This window comes from Aphanomyces astaci, assembly GCF_000520075.1.
Source record: "Aphanomyces astaci strain APO3 unplaced genomic scaffold supercont1.21, whole genome shotgun sequence".
Classification (NCBI taxonomy): domain Eukaryota; phylum Oomycota; class Saprolegniomycetes; order Saprolegniales; family Verrucalvaceae; genus Aphanomyces; species Aphanomyces astaci.
Window position 1 is genome coordinate 203,187 of NW_009798284.1, and position 16,384 is coordinate 219,570.

General features: G+C 46.3%; 4 protein-coding genes across 4 annotated transcripts; all 4 read left to right on the forward strand.

Moving 5' to 3' along the window:
• Positions 1 to 2,688: 2,688 nt before the first annotated feature.
• H257_08968 (hypothetical protein) lies at positions 2,689 to 3,293 on the forward strand. The gene has a single exon (XM_009835064.1). The coding sequence runs from the start codon at positions 2,764 to 2,766 to the stop codon at positions 3,082 to 3,084; it is 321 nt and encodes a 106-aa protein (XP_009833366.1). The 5' UTR covers positions 2,689 to 2,763; the 3' UTR covers positions 3,085 to 3,293.
• A 1,597-nt stretch (positions 3,294 to 4,890) lies between these two features.
• H257_08969 (hypothetical protein) lies at positions 4,891 to 5,568 on the forward strand. Its single transcript, XM_009835065.1, has one exon. The coding sequence runs from the start codon at positions 4,922 to 4,924 to the stop codon at positions 5,279 to 5,281; it is 360 nt and encodes a 119-aa protein (XP_009833367.1). The 5' UTR covers positions 4,891 to 4,921; the 3' UTR covers positions 5,282 to 5,568.
• Positions 5,569 to 6,479: 911 nt separating this feature from the next.
• On the forward strand, positions 6,480 to 6,987 carry H257_08970 (hypothetical protein). The gene has a single exon (XM_009835066.1). It carries the CDS (start codon positions 6,567 to 6,569, stop codon positions 6,900 to 6,902), a length of 336 nt encoding a protein of 111 aa, XP_009833368.1. The 5' UTR covers positions 6,480 to 6,566; the 3' UTR covers positions 6,903 to 6,987.
• A 7,548-nt stretch (positions 6,988 to 14,535) lies between these two features.
• On the forward strand, positions 14,536 to 15,152 carry H257_08971 (hypothetical protein). The gene has a single exon (XM_009835067.1). The coding sequence runs from the start codon at positions 14,627 to 14,629 to the stop codon at positions 15,077 to 15,079; it is 453 nt and encodes a 150-aa protein (XP_009833369.1). The 5' UTR covers positions 14,536 to 14,626; the 3' UTR covers positions 15,080 to 15,152.
• The last annotated feature ends 1,232 nt before the right edge of the window (positions 15,153 to 16,384 follow it).

A 16,384-nucleotide genomic window follows, 5' to 3' on the forward strand; every position in this document is an offset into this window, starting at 1 on the left:
GAAGACATGTAAAACGTCATGTGTAAAAGAACAATAACGCCTGACCAATGCCACCAACCCAAGAGTCTAAAGTATTGGCCTTCGATCGTACGTGACTGACGTGTGGCGCGCCTATGGTAATCCATCAATATCGCGAACGGTTGTTATTATATCCAATCAATGGTAATGAGGAGTTTTCATGTTTTCATTGGATATGATTGATTATATTCAGCCAAAGAAGATCAGGAAACCACCTTGAAGTTCAAAACTATGTTCATTTTTATGTTGTCCAATACAAATTTCAACTTGTATCTTAGGAGGCATCGGCAAGGCTAAGTAAGGGCTGGTCTGGTCTGGATGCCACCACATAAAGTTATACCATAAACCGTTTTGGTAAGTCTGCAAAAATAAATTTCCCAAAGTCCTATATCCCATGAATAAAAGGAGAAAAGAAAAATCTACAAAGATATCTGGATGCCAGCTGAATTGTGGACAAAAATCAATTTATAACATAAATCACCATAAAAAACTTGGACCAAATTGGCATATAACACCCGATTCTCAAGAAAATTGTGGCATAAATGTTTGAACTTTGGTGGCATCCAGATGCACAAACTCTCGCAAAATGAAAATATTTAGATTTTGGCAACTTTCCTTCGAAAAACGGCCATTTTATGCCATTTTTTGTGGCATCCAGACCCGCAGTAGCTTTTGACATCGCTCAAATGATTCAGGGGGGCAGTGGCTGAAGGAAGACATGTAAAACGTCATGTGTAAAAGAACAATAACGCCTGACCAATGCCACCAACCCAAGAGTCTAAAGTATTGGCCTTCGATCGTACGTGACTGACGTGTGGCGCGCCTATGGTAATCCATCAATATCGCGAACGGTTGTTATTATATCCAATCAATGGTAATGAGGAGTTTTCATGTTTTCATTGGATATGATTGATTATATTCAGCCAAAGAAGATCAGGAAACCACCTTGAAGTTCAAAACTATGTTCATTTTTATGTTGTCCAATACAAATTTCAACTTGTATCTTATTACTTTTATAATGCATTCAAATCTAATGTAGAATTGAGTTCATGTATGGTGCACGTCATCTATAAACTACCAACTTTTCACAAAATTTTCTGACTTCTATTTCATATTCATTACTCAAAATTGCAGCAAATTGAGACGTATAATCGACAGATCTCAATGTGGTGAAGAAATTCTACGTCTCAGATTCAAATTTTGTGATGAATTGGTCCAGAAATAGATATTTAACCTAGCGGTATTTTACATGGGCGCTTGGATATTTGGCCATAGGGGTGGCCGCTCAAGTGTATCTTGATTTTTGTATGTGACTCTTATCCGTATTTAATATCCGGAGGCAGTTGGGACCTTTAACCTCCCACTCGGGTGATAAAACGCATGCAATTGGTATTTAACGTATCTGGATTTTGGGTTTAACTACATTAATTGCACGTTAAATAATAAAACCTCCACTCTTCAATTTGGCCAATTGGAAATTTTTAGATGAAGTGCACCATACTAGTATAACAGTAAATAAAACATGACACCCAGGTATAATATTTTGGTAAATTAGTATTCCATACATACAAAACTAAGATATTACGACCGTTTGCTAAATACAGTTTCACCAATTCGTTAACGTTACGTTATAATTTCAAAATACAAATCGATTATGTACTGGAATATTTCAGGGACTTCTTGACACTAAAAAATGCAGCTGGATTTATATTTTCCCACGCTACCCTTAGTTTTTTTATTCGAGGGACATTTTGTGGTGGAGTGCTTCAAACATTTGACATTTTAGTGCATAAAAAGCGTTCGCAATATTGATGGTTTGCCATACTGTATTTCAACCCACTGCAGAGCGAGCATTCATTGACTGTGAGAATCATCACCACGACAAAACAATCCTTCGAAAAACGACAGCTGTCTAAAGAAAATATAATACGGCGGGATGTTATAACATTCATACTGATGTTACAGTGTTTTTGGTACAAAAAAGCTACCCTCCTTCGCCCCTATAACTGTTCGCTTGTGGTAGTTCTTTACTGCATACCGTAGGTCCTTCTTTACTGCTGCGAATCTCAAACGAGAGTCCCCACCAGCGAAATACTACGGTATTACCAGTTCGACGTATGGTCGGTGGTGTTCTGAATCCGTCGTTCGTTCGTTCGATCCACAAACAATCTCTAAAAACAATGTGCTTTCATGACCAGTACTTTCATGTCCTTTAAAATGTACTTGTGGAGTTTCAAGTCCAACACAAAGATGGTGCACAGGCAGGCGTAAGCGGCATAGATCGCACGCACCCTTATGATGGAATGTTAAATATCTCACCAACACTAAAAAAGGAACATATTAATGTTAACGTTAGTGACTGTTCAAACACTACTGTTAGGTGGTTGGATCAATGTCGTGCAGACTTCCAACTCGACGTACTTTGCACCACAGCGTGTATAATGTTTGGAAGGGAATTCAATGTGCCCTAAGTTCGTACTAAATACGCTACTACCTGATGTCCAGGATTAATGCAAAAAACGTCGCTATTGAACTTGCCCTCTAAAACAACTCACCACGTATCCCATTCTCACCAAAGAGCCAAAAAGTGGAGCTTGCTTGATTTGTAGTATCGAAGTCACGTAGACACGCAGCAGGAGCAAGAAAAACAACAGACACATTTGGACCAATGCAAAACGAACAACCGACCTACTTACTCTCCCATTCTCCAATCTTCACTGGGTTGTCCAGCGTCTTACTTATATCATGTGCTACCCCCTAAACATCCAAATGCCCCGCCAATCACAGCAGCCACAACAGCAACACGCGCGACGCCGCCGCACGGCCCAAATCACTCGGCTGTTGCAACGGTCGTACTTTGCCCAGTTCAAGCACGCCCCCTCCCCAGTGTTTGTGTCACTGGCGTTGAAAGTCGAGCGAATTCTGTATCGAACGTTCCCCCTCGACGACGAAGTGTTGTTAACGCCCGAAGTGCTCGAGGTGAAAGTTCGTCATGTGATCAAGCGCATATTGCTGGCCAAGGAAAGCGTGGCGCTCCAGCCCAACAATTACTCGGTCGAGGATTAACTTAACACGCACGTCATTTATCTATTAAAACTACCCCGTCTTTCGAAGCATGATGAATAGCATGTCAGCCTCGCTCGTTTACCTAAGTTACCGGTGTGTATGTTCTTGAGGGCTTTAGGTGTGTGCACAAAGTCCAGCTTGCGAGTGTCCGTCGACCAGAATTGCAAACTTGGTCTACATTTCCGTGCCGGTCGAGTGACCAAAGAATGTACTAGTATGTACTCAGTACTAACATAACCTATCATTGATCACCTGAACTTGATCTTGTACCCTTATGGCGACATCACAGAACCCATCGGCAACGGCGAAGACGCCAAGTTTGAACGGCTTGGCCGCAAAGTTGCCGCCGCAACCGGTGGCAAGTACAAACCCCAAACGTCTGCTGCTTTGTACCCTCTTGTTAATTAATGGGTGAGCCACCTTGCTCCTTTTCAATATCCAATCAGAATATATCACACCTTATTTCTTACACACGATTGGCTATAACACTGGCAGGAGAGGTTCATCGCAAGTGCTGAAGTGGCAGATTTAGCACTTGCGATGGGTGCCACCAAGACGTCTTGCGCCACCCGCCCGCGCAACTACGTGGTCACACCAGCAGGGAGGTGTACGGCACCGACACGGACTGGATGGTGGAATTCGGGATGACCACATTCATTGGGCAGGCAAGTGGTGATATTACTGAAGTCTAGACCTGTTCGAATTGACCGAGTCCGGGATACCACATCGTATGAACTTGCTCTCATACACAGCTTACATAATTATCTCAATGCTCCTTGCATCAACCGCCATGGAGTAGAATTTATCGCAACAGGTAGAAAAAGCAAGGAGAAATAGACAATTTTGTACTGTATACCCTTGCGAATTCCATATATAATTCTGAAATTGTATAGTTTTCCTTGAAATACTGTATATCTTCAAGTTTGTATTGTTGATTTTTATTTTTCATGTGTCTGTCTGTTTTTGGATTTCGCAAGGCAGGTGACTTTGCGAATTCAAAATTGTCCAATTTGTCCAATCAGATGCCGTGAAATCACGAAAATCGCTGCGTATATTCATCACAAGTTAATGAATTGCTTTTAAAGAGTTCGAATTGGGGCAAATAAATATTGAAATAGGAGACTCACAGTCAAATAAATAATTGAAATAGGAGCCTCACAGTCAAACAGTACATTCATGATCACATACTTGTTTAACAGTAAAGAGAGAATAATTGTGATGTTGACTATGAATGCTCAAATGAACTAATTTATAGAGGATTACTATTTCTCACAAGCCTTGCTTGCACTACGTACCACAGTAGTACAGTCTCAAGTATATTGGAGGGCAAGTATATTGGAGGGAATAGGGCCAATTCCATCAACTGACAGTGGACATGAATTCCGCCTTGTGATTGGTGAGATTATGAAACGCCCAATCTTTGATTCACAGTCAAGTGCAGCAATCTCCCAACCATCCATGACTTATGTTCGTACCAGGAATGTGCTTCAACGATATTCAAGTTGATAACACTAGCCCTCGTGCATATCCCGACAATGCTCTACAGCCTAAAACTGTAACGTGGCATGGGTAGGACAGGAAATTTCCAGCAAGCCACACCGTTATTCGAGTTCTTCCAAGGATACACGATACACCCAATGTCGTATTTCACATCTGCTTTGCATGTAAATTTCCTAGGTTTATCATTGCTTGCCCAATTTGGTGGTACAGTATTGAACCCAAAAACAGCCAATGCCGAGTACCGATGTTCTTGCCTTCCGAAACTATCCTCAGAAGGAACAAAAACACGCACTCGGGTTTTTCTGGGCCGGCGTTCCTTTGAATTTCTATTTCCTGAATGAACTCCAACACCCACCGCTGCGTCTCCGTTGTGACCGACTCGATAGTTCCCGCGCTAGTTAGCCGCGGCAACCGCATCCATCAGATCCTTCGCCTTCTTCACCGCCCAAGCCTAGGACACATCAACCATCCAGCAGCTCCCTCACGTGTCCTCTTACCCCTCGCAGTGAAAATTGAGCGCATTCTCAGCCACACGTGCCCCCTCGATGACACCGTCGATATCAATGCCTTGGAACTTCGGGTGCGCCGAATCATCAAGAGCATCCTAAGTAAGCGGGCACGTTCAATCAATTCGACTCGTACTACTATTCCGACGATCCCATCCAAGTTTTCCATTCAGAGCATGCTGGCCGACTGATGACATTGCCATGTTGTTTGTGGAGTTTATGAGTCCAGTATTAGTATTGTACATGCAACGTTTTGTCCGTTTTGAGTGTCTATGTTCGTACAAGGGCTACGGAATACTAGTATGTAGGACCAGTAAACCTCACGAGACTCTTCAAGGCCGGCGCAACCATATACGAACATGATCTTCGTTTGGTTGTCAAGTGTACCTACTACTGCACATGTTATTACTGGTATTAATAGTAGTAACATTAGCAGGGGATGCTCTTTTTACAAATAATAGCGTTACTCATACTGTAAGCGTGTACTACGCGTGTTTATGGTTGCAGCGCTGTCGTTTTCCATGCTGCATTACCAGTTTGGTCTCCAAAACGTTGTCGAAATACAAACTAGAATGTCACCTTACGCCAAAACATAAACTACTCTACTACTAGTACGACAGCCTGGCTTGAATACATTCTGCGATGTCTCAAATGGATCTGACGTAATATCTTTACTAACTTACATAGTATTAATACTACGTAGTGCTACTAGTTAGTACTACAGTAGTATTGTGAAGTAGAATACAGTACCGGATAGGATTGTTGACGCAGGTTGTTGTTGTCCAGTACTGCCGTGGTGGAACCCTGAATTCATTGGAATTGAATGGATTTGGGAACTTCAAGTCGTGACAGGTATGCAAATATCCATGTACAATCTTCTTCATCAACTCGTCAACCATATGCATCCGCCAAAAAACATTTGAATTTAGTTAGCCAGTCGAAGTTGAGTTAGGAACATCACTCCTTTGCCGTTGACTTCGTCAAAGGTTGAAGTCCATCGGCCCTTTTGGGTCATTTGGCCCATTGCAATAACTACATCCCTTGTCGACATCACCATTTATTGATACAGCGCGATGATCGATCGAATCATGGATACTCGTACTTGGTGGTTTTATGCCCACTATTGAGAGTGATGATCCGGCCGAGTCTGCATTGGAGTGTGTGCTTGTGGATTTGGTTTCGTTGGTTCTGCGGTCGCGTCCAAGATTGTGTGGCCAGCACGAACTGTACGTCAACGGCGACAAGAACAATGGCTGGCAGCCACACGTTGCTTTAAGTACAAGCTGAATCCAAACGTTACGCATGCCACTTTTGTGTGACATGGGTTTTGATTTTTTGGGGATAAAGACACCGTCGCCTTTTTTGTTGCCCTTCACAAAGCCACGCCACCGTAAACATTTCTCGCAACTACCCCAGCCGTCATATCCTGATCTGCAACCAACAGCCCAAACGAACAATACCATCCCCCACAACTCCATGTCGTATGCATTGTACCCCACACCCGTCCCCTTCATCCCCTTGCCGACCCCTCCTACGCGAAAGCGTCGTGCTGACATCATCACACAAATGCTGTATCGGTCCTACGACGCCCAATTCAAAGTCGCCACGTCCGACGTGTTTAACGCACTGGCCATGAAAATCGAGCGAATACTGTCCCGAGCATTTCCAAACGACGACGACGACGACCTATCACCAGACGTGCTGGAATCACGACTGAAATACGTAATAGAACGCATCCTGTACTCGAAGGAAAGCGTGGCGCTGCAACCTAACAATTTCACGCTCGACGAATTCGTCAAGTTCGAACTGTAACCCAAGTCGGATTGTTCAGTCCTGACAATCACCAACGGTAGTGATAACAGTTAGTAATTTAATTATTATTACACGTATTCCAATACACACGGGGTGCAAAATATACATGTCAAGAAAGAGAAAGCAACGAGTTGTTCAGGGTGACGTTATCATGCAACAAGAACGGCGGGGTTCGTTTACAATTTAAATCTGGTCCCCACTGTCAACCCTCGATACTCAACCTACCGGGGTACATGTACACAGCACTGGTACCAGTACTTGTACAGTGAATCACACGCTGCTCAGCTGTGGGCGAACTTTACCAGCCATGATAGATTGCTTGTTACTACAGTAACACTAACAGTCCTCTGGTCCACAATGATCGCTAACAGTATATAGTAAAAATTATAATAACGTTATTGGGTCACATCTCCTTCGAATTGATGCAAAAGGACGGGGAGTCACTCATCTTTGATAGGCTAGTTTAACTGCACTTTACAATTCATCCCATACCGGAGATATCAAGCCGGCGGCAAGTATCGCACCATCCTCGGAATCCTCCTAGAGAACCCTGGCAAGAAGCAACTCTCGGCCTCAGCGTCTAAACAGAGCAAGAGTTCGTCAATTGAAGTCGCATCCGGATATCGCATCCGAGCTGACATACAGCACCACGACATCCACCATCGACTGCGTTTGGAATACCGGTACCATAAGTTACCTTTACGTTGCCACTTCATGAAAGTGATGTTTTCGGAATCCCTATACGCATGGAGTATAATTCATCCTCTATTAGATTATTATCTGCTTTCAAATCAATTTAAAGAGTTTGAACTTTGGAGTGACGATGATTTATTCTATTTTCAGGGTATGTCAAGGGACTTCTATTTCCGTGTACTTCTATTCCGTCTTGCGGTAGTATTGAATCACGCTGGAGTTCTGATTGGCTGAATATACTTGTACTTTCTGCAAGAGCCAATCAACGACACTCAAAAATGGATTAGCCAATAGCATCGATTCGTGATTCGATTCGGCGGCGAGATTCGATTCGACGAGGTCTGGAAATTCGTATCGAATCCACAATAGGCGACGCACACAGTATATCCATGATCAGCCGACACATACTTGTTTAAACTATTGGATATTTGTAGTGTTGACAGAGCTAATTTATAGAGGACTAGTACATTATTACTGTACCGTATAGTGTATATATATATATATGTATTGTCCATTTTCGTCAAATTTCCCAATTTTGCATGGTTCGTTCAATCGAGCACAAATAGAGCCGAGACATCTGATTGGCCATTACCTTTCCAGTAGAAACTTAGCCAATCAGAGACAAGTAATAATGAAGGTATTACTTCTTGGGGTAGTCGATTATATTTAATCTGTTTCTATTGGGTTATCCTGTTTGGCCGATCAACGAAAGTTCGGCTCATCAACGAGAGGTCACTTGCGAAACATTTGAGAGGTCCCTTTATAATCCACGATGTGTGTTTTGCGTGTGATTTTGTAGGTATAACCCACTTGTACAGCTGTGTAAAACTGTCCTTATAACCAGACCTCCAATTGATGTGAGTTGAGAGGTGAGGCGAGGAGGATGTGTTGCGGTGTCGAGAGGGATTGAGCGCCTGAGGCGTCCTCAATATACGACATAAGCAACTGAGCTGGACCGTCGCGTGGACGTGTCCGCCGTGTCCAGTGTGGTAGACGTCGATGAGACGAGGTACGACATGTGCTATCGCCGCTGCTCGAGACCGTGAGGGCCGAGGCGGAAGTGCGAGTAACGGGGTTGTAGTATGTGATGACGTTGGAGTTGAGGTGGATGTCGTACTCACACATGCCGGAGTACGACAGTCTGTACTTCTCGTGGAAGGAAGTACATGGTACGGAGAAATATTCCTCCGTTGTGTTGAAGATCAACGTTCGACGACGCTTGGGCGTCGGAGTGGTGGACGACTGGTGTGAAGGGTGGCGGAGGATGCCACCCAAACAGACAGGTGGAGTGATGTCGGGTACGTCATGTACTATAGGGACTTGCCACACTGTACCTATTTACCCACGAAGTAAAGTCGCCCCAAGTGTGGGTAGAGGTGAGGTCGTATCTCCCTCCCCCAAGTAGTGTGGGGACAGATGTCCCAGCCTCCCCAAATGAGGGCGACGTGGATGTTACGGCCTCCCTAAATGAGGGTAGAGGCGTCGTCCATGAAAAGGCCTCCCCAAACGAGGGTAGAGGTGTTGGTGTCGTAGACGGCGCAGCTTCCCCAAGGGGTGAAGGCAGGCTTGGTTGGAGGCGTGGTGAGCTTTGGCCCACAGTGAAACAGTTCCGCTGTGGATGTTCAATTCGAAGACGTTCCACGTCCTCGACTGATTTGAGGAGGGGAAACTGATGTTCAACGAACGTCACATCGCGGCTCGTAACCACGTAATGTGTGTCGATGTTCAGCAGCTTGAACCCTAGAGATGTCTCGGGTAAGCCAATATACATGCACAGCATGCCTCGGGGAGACAGCTTGTTCACACGCATGGGTATGTTGACGTGTGCGTAGGCTACACAGCCAAATACGCGTAAACGTGCGTAGTCTGGATGGCTCTGGTGCCATAGACGATATGGAGTGCCCCCACTGATGGTGGTGGACGGCAGTATGTTCATAAGGAACACTGCATGGGAAATGGCTTCGCCCCACAAGAACTGTGGTAAATTACCATGCAGTAGCATAGAGCGAGCCATGGTGACGATACGCCGCTCGGCCACAGGGTTCTGGGTCGGAGTATAGGCATTCGTGTACGTAAGGTGGGTGCCGTATTCGCTCTGACTACGGGCCTCGAGTTTAACATACTCCTTAGCGTTGTCCATTTGGAGCGCTTGGATTTCCTCGAACTCACTAGGTGGTAAGTGATGGTAGCAAAGCTCGATGACGTCGGAGCGATAACGCTGCCGTGAGTCGCGACAGAACGCGCTGTACTTGTCGTTCAGGTCCGCGCGCTTTTGCATGGTGTACACAAAGGTGTATCGATGAACGTGACGAAATATCGACCCCCAGTGATAGAGGGGATATTGATTGGACCCCACACGTCGGAGTGCACTCGTTCCAGAGCCCTCGACGACTTGGGCATTTTGTTGCGTGAAAAGGGAAGTACTTTGGACTTCGACCTTAAACATGTGTCGCACGAAACATGGGCCGCGATGGCCTGCCGAGAGATAGGAAATTCAAACACGGTCGAATGACGCCGCAATTTGCGTAGCTTGTCATGACTTGGATGGCCCAGTCGATGGTACCATTGCATAGTGCCCTGTGCATTCGACTGCGTCACGAGGACGGTCGATGTGGAGTCGGCGATGCGCGGTGAAAGCCGCGTCGCAATGACATACAATCCGGTGGATTCGTCGTAGGTTGCGGTGAACTCGCCGTCGTAGGTGGCTAGAGTCCACTCCTGTGGGGTGATGGAGACAATTTTATGTCGATCCATATGTAGTGCACGACCCACGGAAAATAAATTTGAAGTGTAAATCTGGGATGTGATATACATCCTGCAGATAGATCACTAATGTGTCATCGTTGATGCCAGTGACCTCGAGTCGGTCTGTGCCACGGCCGATGACATGGAGTTGGTGGCCGTCGGCTGCACCAGCAAAGGATGAGAATGGTTCGTAGGTGATGAACCACTCATGATGGAAGGTGGAGTGCTTGGATGCACCACTATCTACCTACCTACCGTCCAGTGACGGGATCGACTTTGCTCTTTGACAACCGGGCTGGTTGTTGACACGCGAAGTGCACATCCAGTACCCGTAAATACAAGTGATCGCGATACAGTAGTATCGAGCGAATCGTAATACGGACTGAAGTCCTGTAATAATGTCGAAAGTACTTTGGATGTACTTGACTTGTCGGTCGACTGCTTTAGTCCCGTAAAATGAAACATGTGAATGTTGATCATCTAAAATATGTCGAGGCATAAATGCCGGCATGTGTGCGTGAAGACAGAAATAAGGAGTCTGGTCACGTTGTTGACGTGTGTTCTGCGACACTAACGTACGGGTAGAGCCTGTTGGGCGTAGCCTTGGTCGACCGGCGGCGCGCTGCGGCTGCGGCTGCGGTGGCCCCGATGGCGCGCAGTCGTCGCGGTAATAGCCGAGGTCTTCGCGGTAGTCGCGGTACCGGTCGCCTGAGCGACTGCGGTAGCGGGAGGCCGACTGACGAAACGGGCTACGGCCGCGTTGATCGTCGCGATAAGCGCCGTAATCGAGGCTGGCGTAGCCGGAATGGCCGCCTTGTCCCATGCTGGCGTAGCCTGAATGGCCGCTGGAACCGTAGCCCGGTGGGCCGCTGGATGCGTAACCTTGTTGACCGCTTGAGGCGTAACCTTGGCGAACGGTGTTGAGGAAAGATGTTCCGGTTTTTGCCATGGCGTTTGCCACCGCGGTGGCCGCTTGGTCCGCCTTGAGTGCGTCGACCACCACCACTTTGGGGTAATTCGCCAGGTGGGATGGCAGCCCATCCTGGCGGAAACACAAAGTCTTGACGCACCGCGTTCTGGTGGAACTAACGGGAGAGCTTCGTGGAGGTGTACGTCGAGTGGCTGCCTGAGGACAGGCAGTAGTCACACCAATCCGCCATGGGGTCTTGGCCTTGGGTGCCCCAGGGTACGATGGCCGCTTGTCCGTAGCCTTCACGCTGGCTGGCGCCATCGCGAAAGGCCAATGCGCTAGACCGCGTCATCGTGGTCACGGTTGCCGAGCCATGTACCGGTGCAGCCATGGCGATCGGCGCTGGGCCGAGGTAGTGCGGGTACTTGGTGACCAAGCCCGGCCAGTTGCTCAAGCAACTGGCGCATGTTCTTGTATGGGATACTCTGCTGAGCGCCGCGGCATACGAACAGGTCTAGAGCGATGCACTCAGGTAGTGCTGCCAGGAGGGCCGAGGCTAAGTGGCTATCGCTGAGGGGTCGCCCTTCCAGCTTCTCCACTGCCGTTCGCATCTTGTCAAAGGCTTGGAGGTTGATGTCCAACAACACGTGAGGTTTGAACTTCAACGTGTGTAGCTGTTGGTAAACGAAGATGGCCGTTGCATGTTTTTGTTCGTCGCTGGAGAATTTTCCCCGAAGCGACGAAATGACACAATTCGCACGCGAATCCCGGCAGCGGCATCACGCTGGACCGTGGAGGACAAGTAGGCGTAGACCAGCGCGTATGAGCGCGCGATGGTCGACTACTCCAACATGATCAACTCATCCACGTGGTTGCGGATGGACTTCGCAATCGCCTCGTCCGTTGAGCGGTTGTCCGCGAGCTACTCGGTGAATTCCGGACCCAGTGGTGGGTGGGCGTCGAGCGTGAGTGGCCGGTCAGCCGGCAGGCAGTGCTGCCGCTTCGGCTTGGTGTAGCCGGATGCGCTTGCAGTCATTCAATAGCATCGTGCAGGCTCGACGGAGTCCCTTCATGGACGTGGCCGTCTCGACTTGGGCGCAGTGAGTCGTCATCTTCGGTGAGATCCTCACCGGCAAGAATGACGGAAGTGAGTTCAAAGAACCGTTCACTCAGCGCCTTCTCGGCGCCGAGTAAACGGTAGGGCAGCGCGAGAGGTAGCGGGTGGAAGGCTAATAACCAGTTGAGAGGGTAGTAGGCAGGAACAGACACGTGGGAGGCAGAAGGAATAACTGGAAGTGAATAACTTCTGACTGGAAAGAATCAGCCAATCAAAATCAGCTATGATTGACCACGGCATCCAATGATGTTCCGTGACCAAATGTCTGCGCTGACTTCTACCCTGAGGAAAAGCCTCTAGAAGGCACAAAAACCTCCTACACAGCTAGTCGACGCTGCTACGTGACTGACAGGGCAGTGGGGATGTTCTCTATCAGAACAGGGTGTTCTGACTATGTGTAACTTCGGGTATTTTCGACGAATTTGGAGGGTTTCTGATAATTCTGCATACAAATGCTTAGTATAGATAAAAGCCTTCAAATTTGGGCGAAACTTTTATCGGCAGTGTGTTTTGCCCGAAATATAACTAGATTTCCCAAAACCGCGGTGGAGATGCTATCCCCATCCAGTCGCAGCTTATCTAGGCATCTAGATGTGCTCGTGAGGTCGCTCCAAGTTTGTGATTCGAGTAGAGCGTTGTATTCTCAGTATTTTAGCGTATTAACTGTAAGCCAATCATTAGCTTCCCATGTGACCAGATATCAACTTGACTCCTAGTAAGCCACAGTGTTGGCATGACTTGAATGTGTTAACTCGTCCTGCAAAGGAGTTGACAAGGTATCCAAGTTGCTGGTTTTTCATCCTTACAGTTAATATTTAGGATCTATTTTATTATACTATTCTATTATGGATATACAAACGACAAGTATGTATTAAAATTACCGTTGCTTACAAAACCAAAGATAAAAAGTAAAAAAATATGATTCGTCGAAGTATGCTGCAAAAGATATGGATCAGAGCACAGTATTATACCCCGAAACCCCAAGTTCAAGCAAATTTTCTTTCCGTAACCCTGTAACCCCGGGACTTCGTCCTACCCCCGCGTGCACATACTTCGAAGTATAATGCTAAATCCCCCGGGTTAAGCGCATCACCAGTGGTTAGGCCAACACTGAGATACGCTTAACCTAGTAGGAGTTGAGATGGTCAGATTACAAAAAATATGCCTCATCTAACTGGAGTTTATTAGTTTGAACGGTTTTCAGTCTTGGTTGAACGGTATCCAGATTTATTGAACGTTTTTCAGGGTTTGTTTGTATGGTGCATTTGATCTAAAGACTACAGATCGGCCATCCCCAGGAGGAGGCGTTTTAGTTTAAACGCCTCGGTTCTTTCAGTTAAACCCACGTAATGTTGACGTTAAATTATTATTACTTACGTTTTTATCTGGTAAATAGGTTAAACATCCTGAATAATCCGGATACAATGGAAACGTTCATACGGATAAGTGCTGTATACAAAGACCAAGATATACTTGATGCACCTTTTCGGCCAATATGTGCCTGGCTCGATATATTTCCATACAAAAAGGCTGGTTGGTTTAAATTCTATTTCTCGATCAATTTTTCACCAATCGAAATTTTGAACCGTAACTTCTGTTGGTCTTGACCAGTTCTATCGTCATTACGGCTTATTTTCCTAAAAAATATCAATACAAAGTTGGAATAGCTGTCGAAAGACAAGGCATTTTTTTGTAGTCTTTAGTTGAAATGCACCATACTACATGTCGGCGTAATGTGTCCATTGAAGGCGAAGTTGCATTCAAGGTGGCTTCTCGAGCGTCCTGTGGTAAGTTCTGCAGAAAAGAGGATGAAAATGACAGGGAGAACAATTAGTTCGTTGGAGTCGATTAGCGAATCGTCCGTGAAAAGGTCTTTTGAAATTCCAGGATTTTTGAGCTTGACAAACATAACCAAGCTGTGAATAAGCATATTTTTGGTGTCAACATTGCCAATCAAATGACACCAAGGTTTCAGTCATTGATTGTGCAGCGTCAATAAAATATCCACACCCACTATTGGCGACTACCGTAGATACAAACCCCTGTATTTTTTTGAGTGCAACACTTGCGAGTTCCACCTACAACCACGTCACATTGGCGTTGTCGACGAAGTTCGAAGTACAACCTTTATTATTTTTCCAACGTTCAGTAGATTCCATGGTAAATATCGCTCATCCAACGAGTGAGCGGGAGTTGGAGCTCAAATGCTCACAACGGGAATGTGAGCTTCATGGGGTATTTACCAACTCTGAGAGGACGATGGCGATGGCTGTCAATTCGATGCTTATCTTCGAACTTCGACGGTGCCACAAAAACACGCAGAATAAACAGCCTTGCCCAGCTGAATTGCACGTTGCGATGTGCTACGCACTGTCCGAGCACGCCTTCCTGGGCTCGTCAGCTTTGTCGCCTCCGTTGAACCCACTGCGGAAGCGCCGAACAGGGCAAATCTTCCAACTGCTGCAAAGGGGGATTCAAAACGACGGCGCTACCACCGTCGATAGCGTTGCGATTGGCGCCCTCGCACTCAAGATGGAGCGGCTATTGTACCGCAGTGGCAATACCATTGTGGGCGAAGATGAAGAGGCGGCGTGGCCACCCGAAGTCCTGGACATGAAGCTGCGGCAGCTTGTCCTGCGCATTCTGCAATCGAAGTCTGCCGCGTCCTTCGCCCCCAACAACTACACGTTGGACACGATAGCGCTGCGTTGAAATGTTGTGAATATATGTGTAGTTGGACGGCCCTGATCGGACGTCAAATGTTCTATTAGTATGTACTACCGGTACTCTATTGTTTGATTGTAATGTGTTGGTCAGCTTTGGGGGCTGCAATACGACAGTTTCGCTGCTATTGTCTCTTGGTTAGCTTATAAAGTAGCGCGGTTGAGTTGATAACAGATGGGACACCCAGGGGAATTCCAATCACCAAATTGCAGCAACCGCTCACCAAGAAACAGGGCAAAATAACCCTCATCCAATGTGTTGCCTTCATTGGATGATCATTAGAGCATCCCCAAAGTTCAAAGTTCATACCCCTGGTACATTGATGCAGTGGAATTCCTTCCAACTTTATCTGTATCAGCCATTCATTGCAGAAAGGGGAATGCGGCGTAGAATCAGCTATGACTTGTTGCTGTGGGTGATGTAACACCCGTAGCTGGAGGATGGGTGGTCTCTCTGGGGGTCCAAAGGTCGGTGCCCTGCGAATACGAGACCTAACCAGCGCGGCCCCGCAGTTGTCTCAATTCCAAACCCCACCCCAGGCAACCTCCAACTGGCGGTCAACCCTACAAGTCGCTCGCAGCAAATGACAATTAACGTTACAATAACGGTCTCATATCTAAAATAATTGTACTGTTCGGTACTTTGGCAGACTACGTATATACCCTGACCTCTCCAATCCGTGTGCAGTTTGTATTTTGTTTCTGTTGCATTAAAACGTCAGTCGGAAATTCTATCATGAGACATTGGAGGTGCAATGTCTGTACAGGGGGCTAACGAATACTCCAGTATTCGTAGTACAGCATTATTCAAATGTAATACTATGTGGCGCCTCCAACTTGTGTTGGTTCTTCTGTATGAATCTAATGATATATACTACTAACGTTATGTCTTTTCCCTGTGATCAATCCTGTACACTTGATCCATACTACTGTACAACCTACCGGTATCATTTATATCATCCATTGTATCCATCAGTTGATGGATACTGGTACATGGTAGGTAGTACTTCGAAGTACTACGTAGTAGTACTGTACTTTGTAGTCGAGCCAAAACCTACAATAACATTAACAGTAAACCCAGTCCTGGAAACAAAGATTAACAATGACCGCTTTCCTCCACATCAACAAATCGGTTCGAATGAACGAATGTGCGGTAGGCCAAATTGAGCGCAGGCATTTGACGTCATGTGACTGACCGCCAAACATACGCAAGAGTTATGTTCCACGTTGCTGTTAATTCTACAAAGAAACGCAACGAGTCACATTGAGTTGCTATGCAGTCACGTCCTACCAC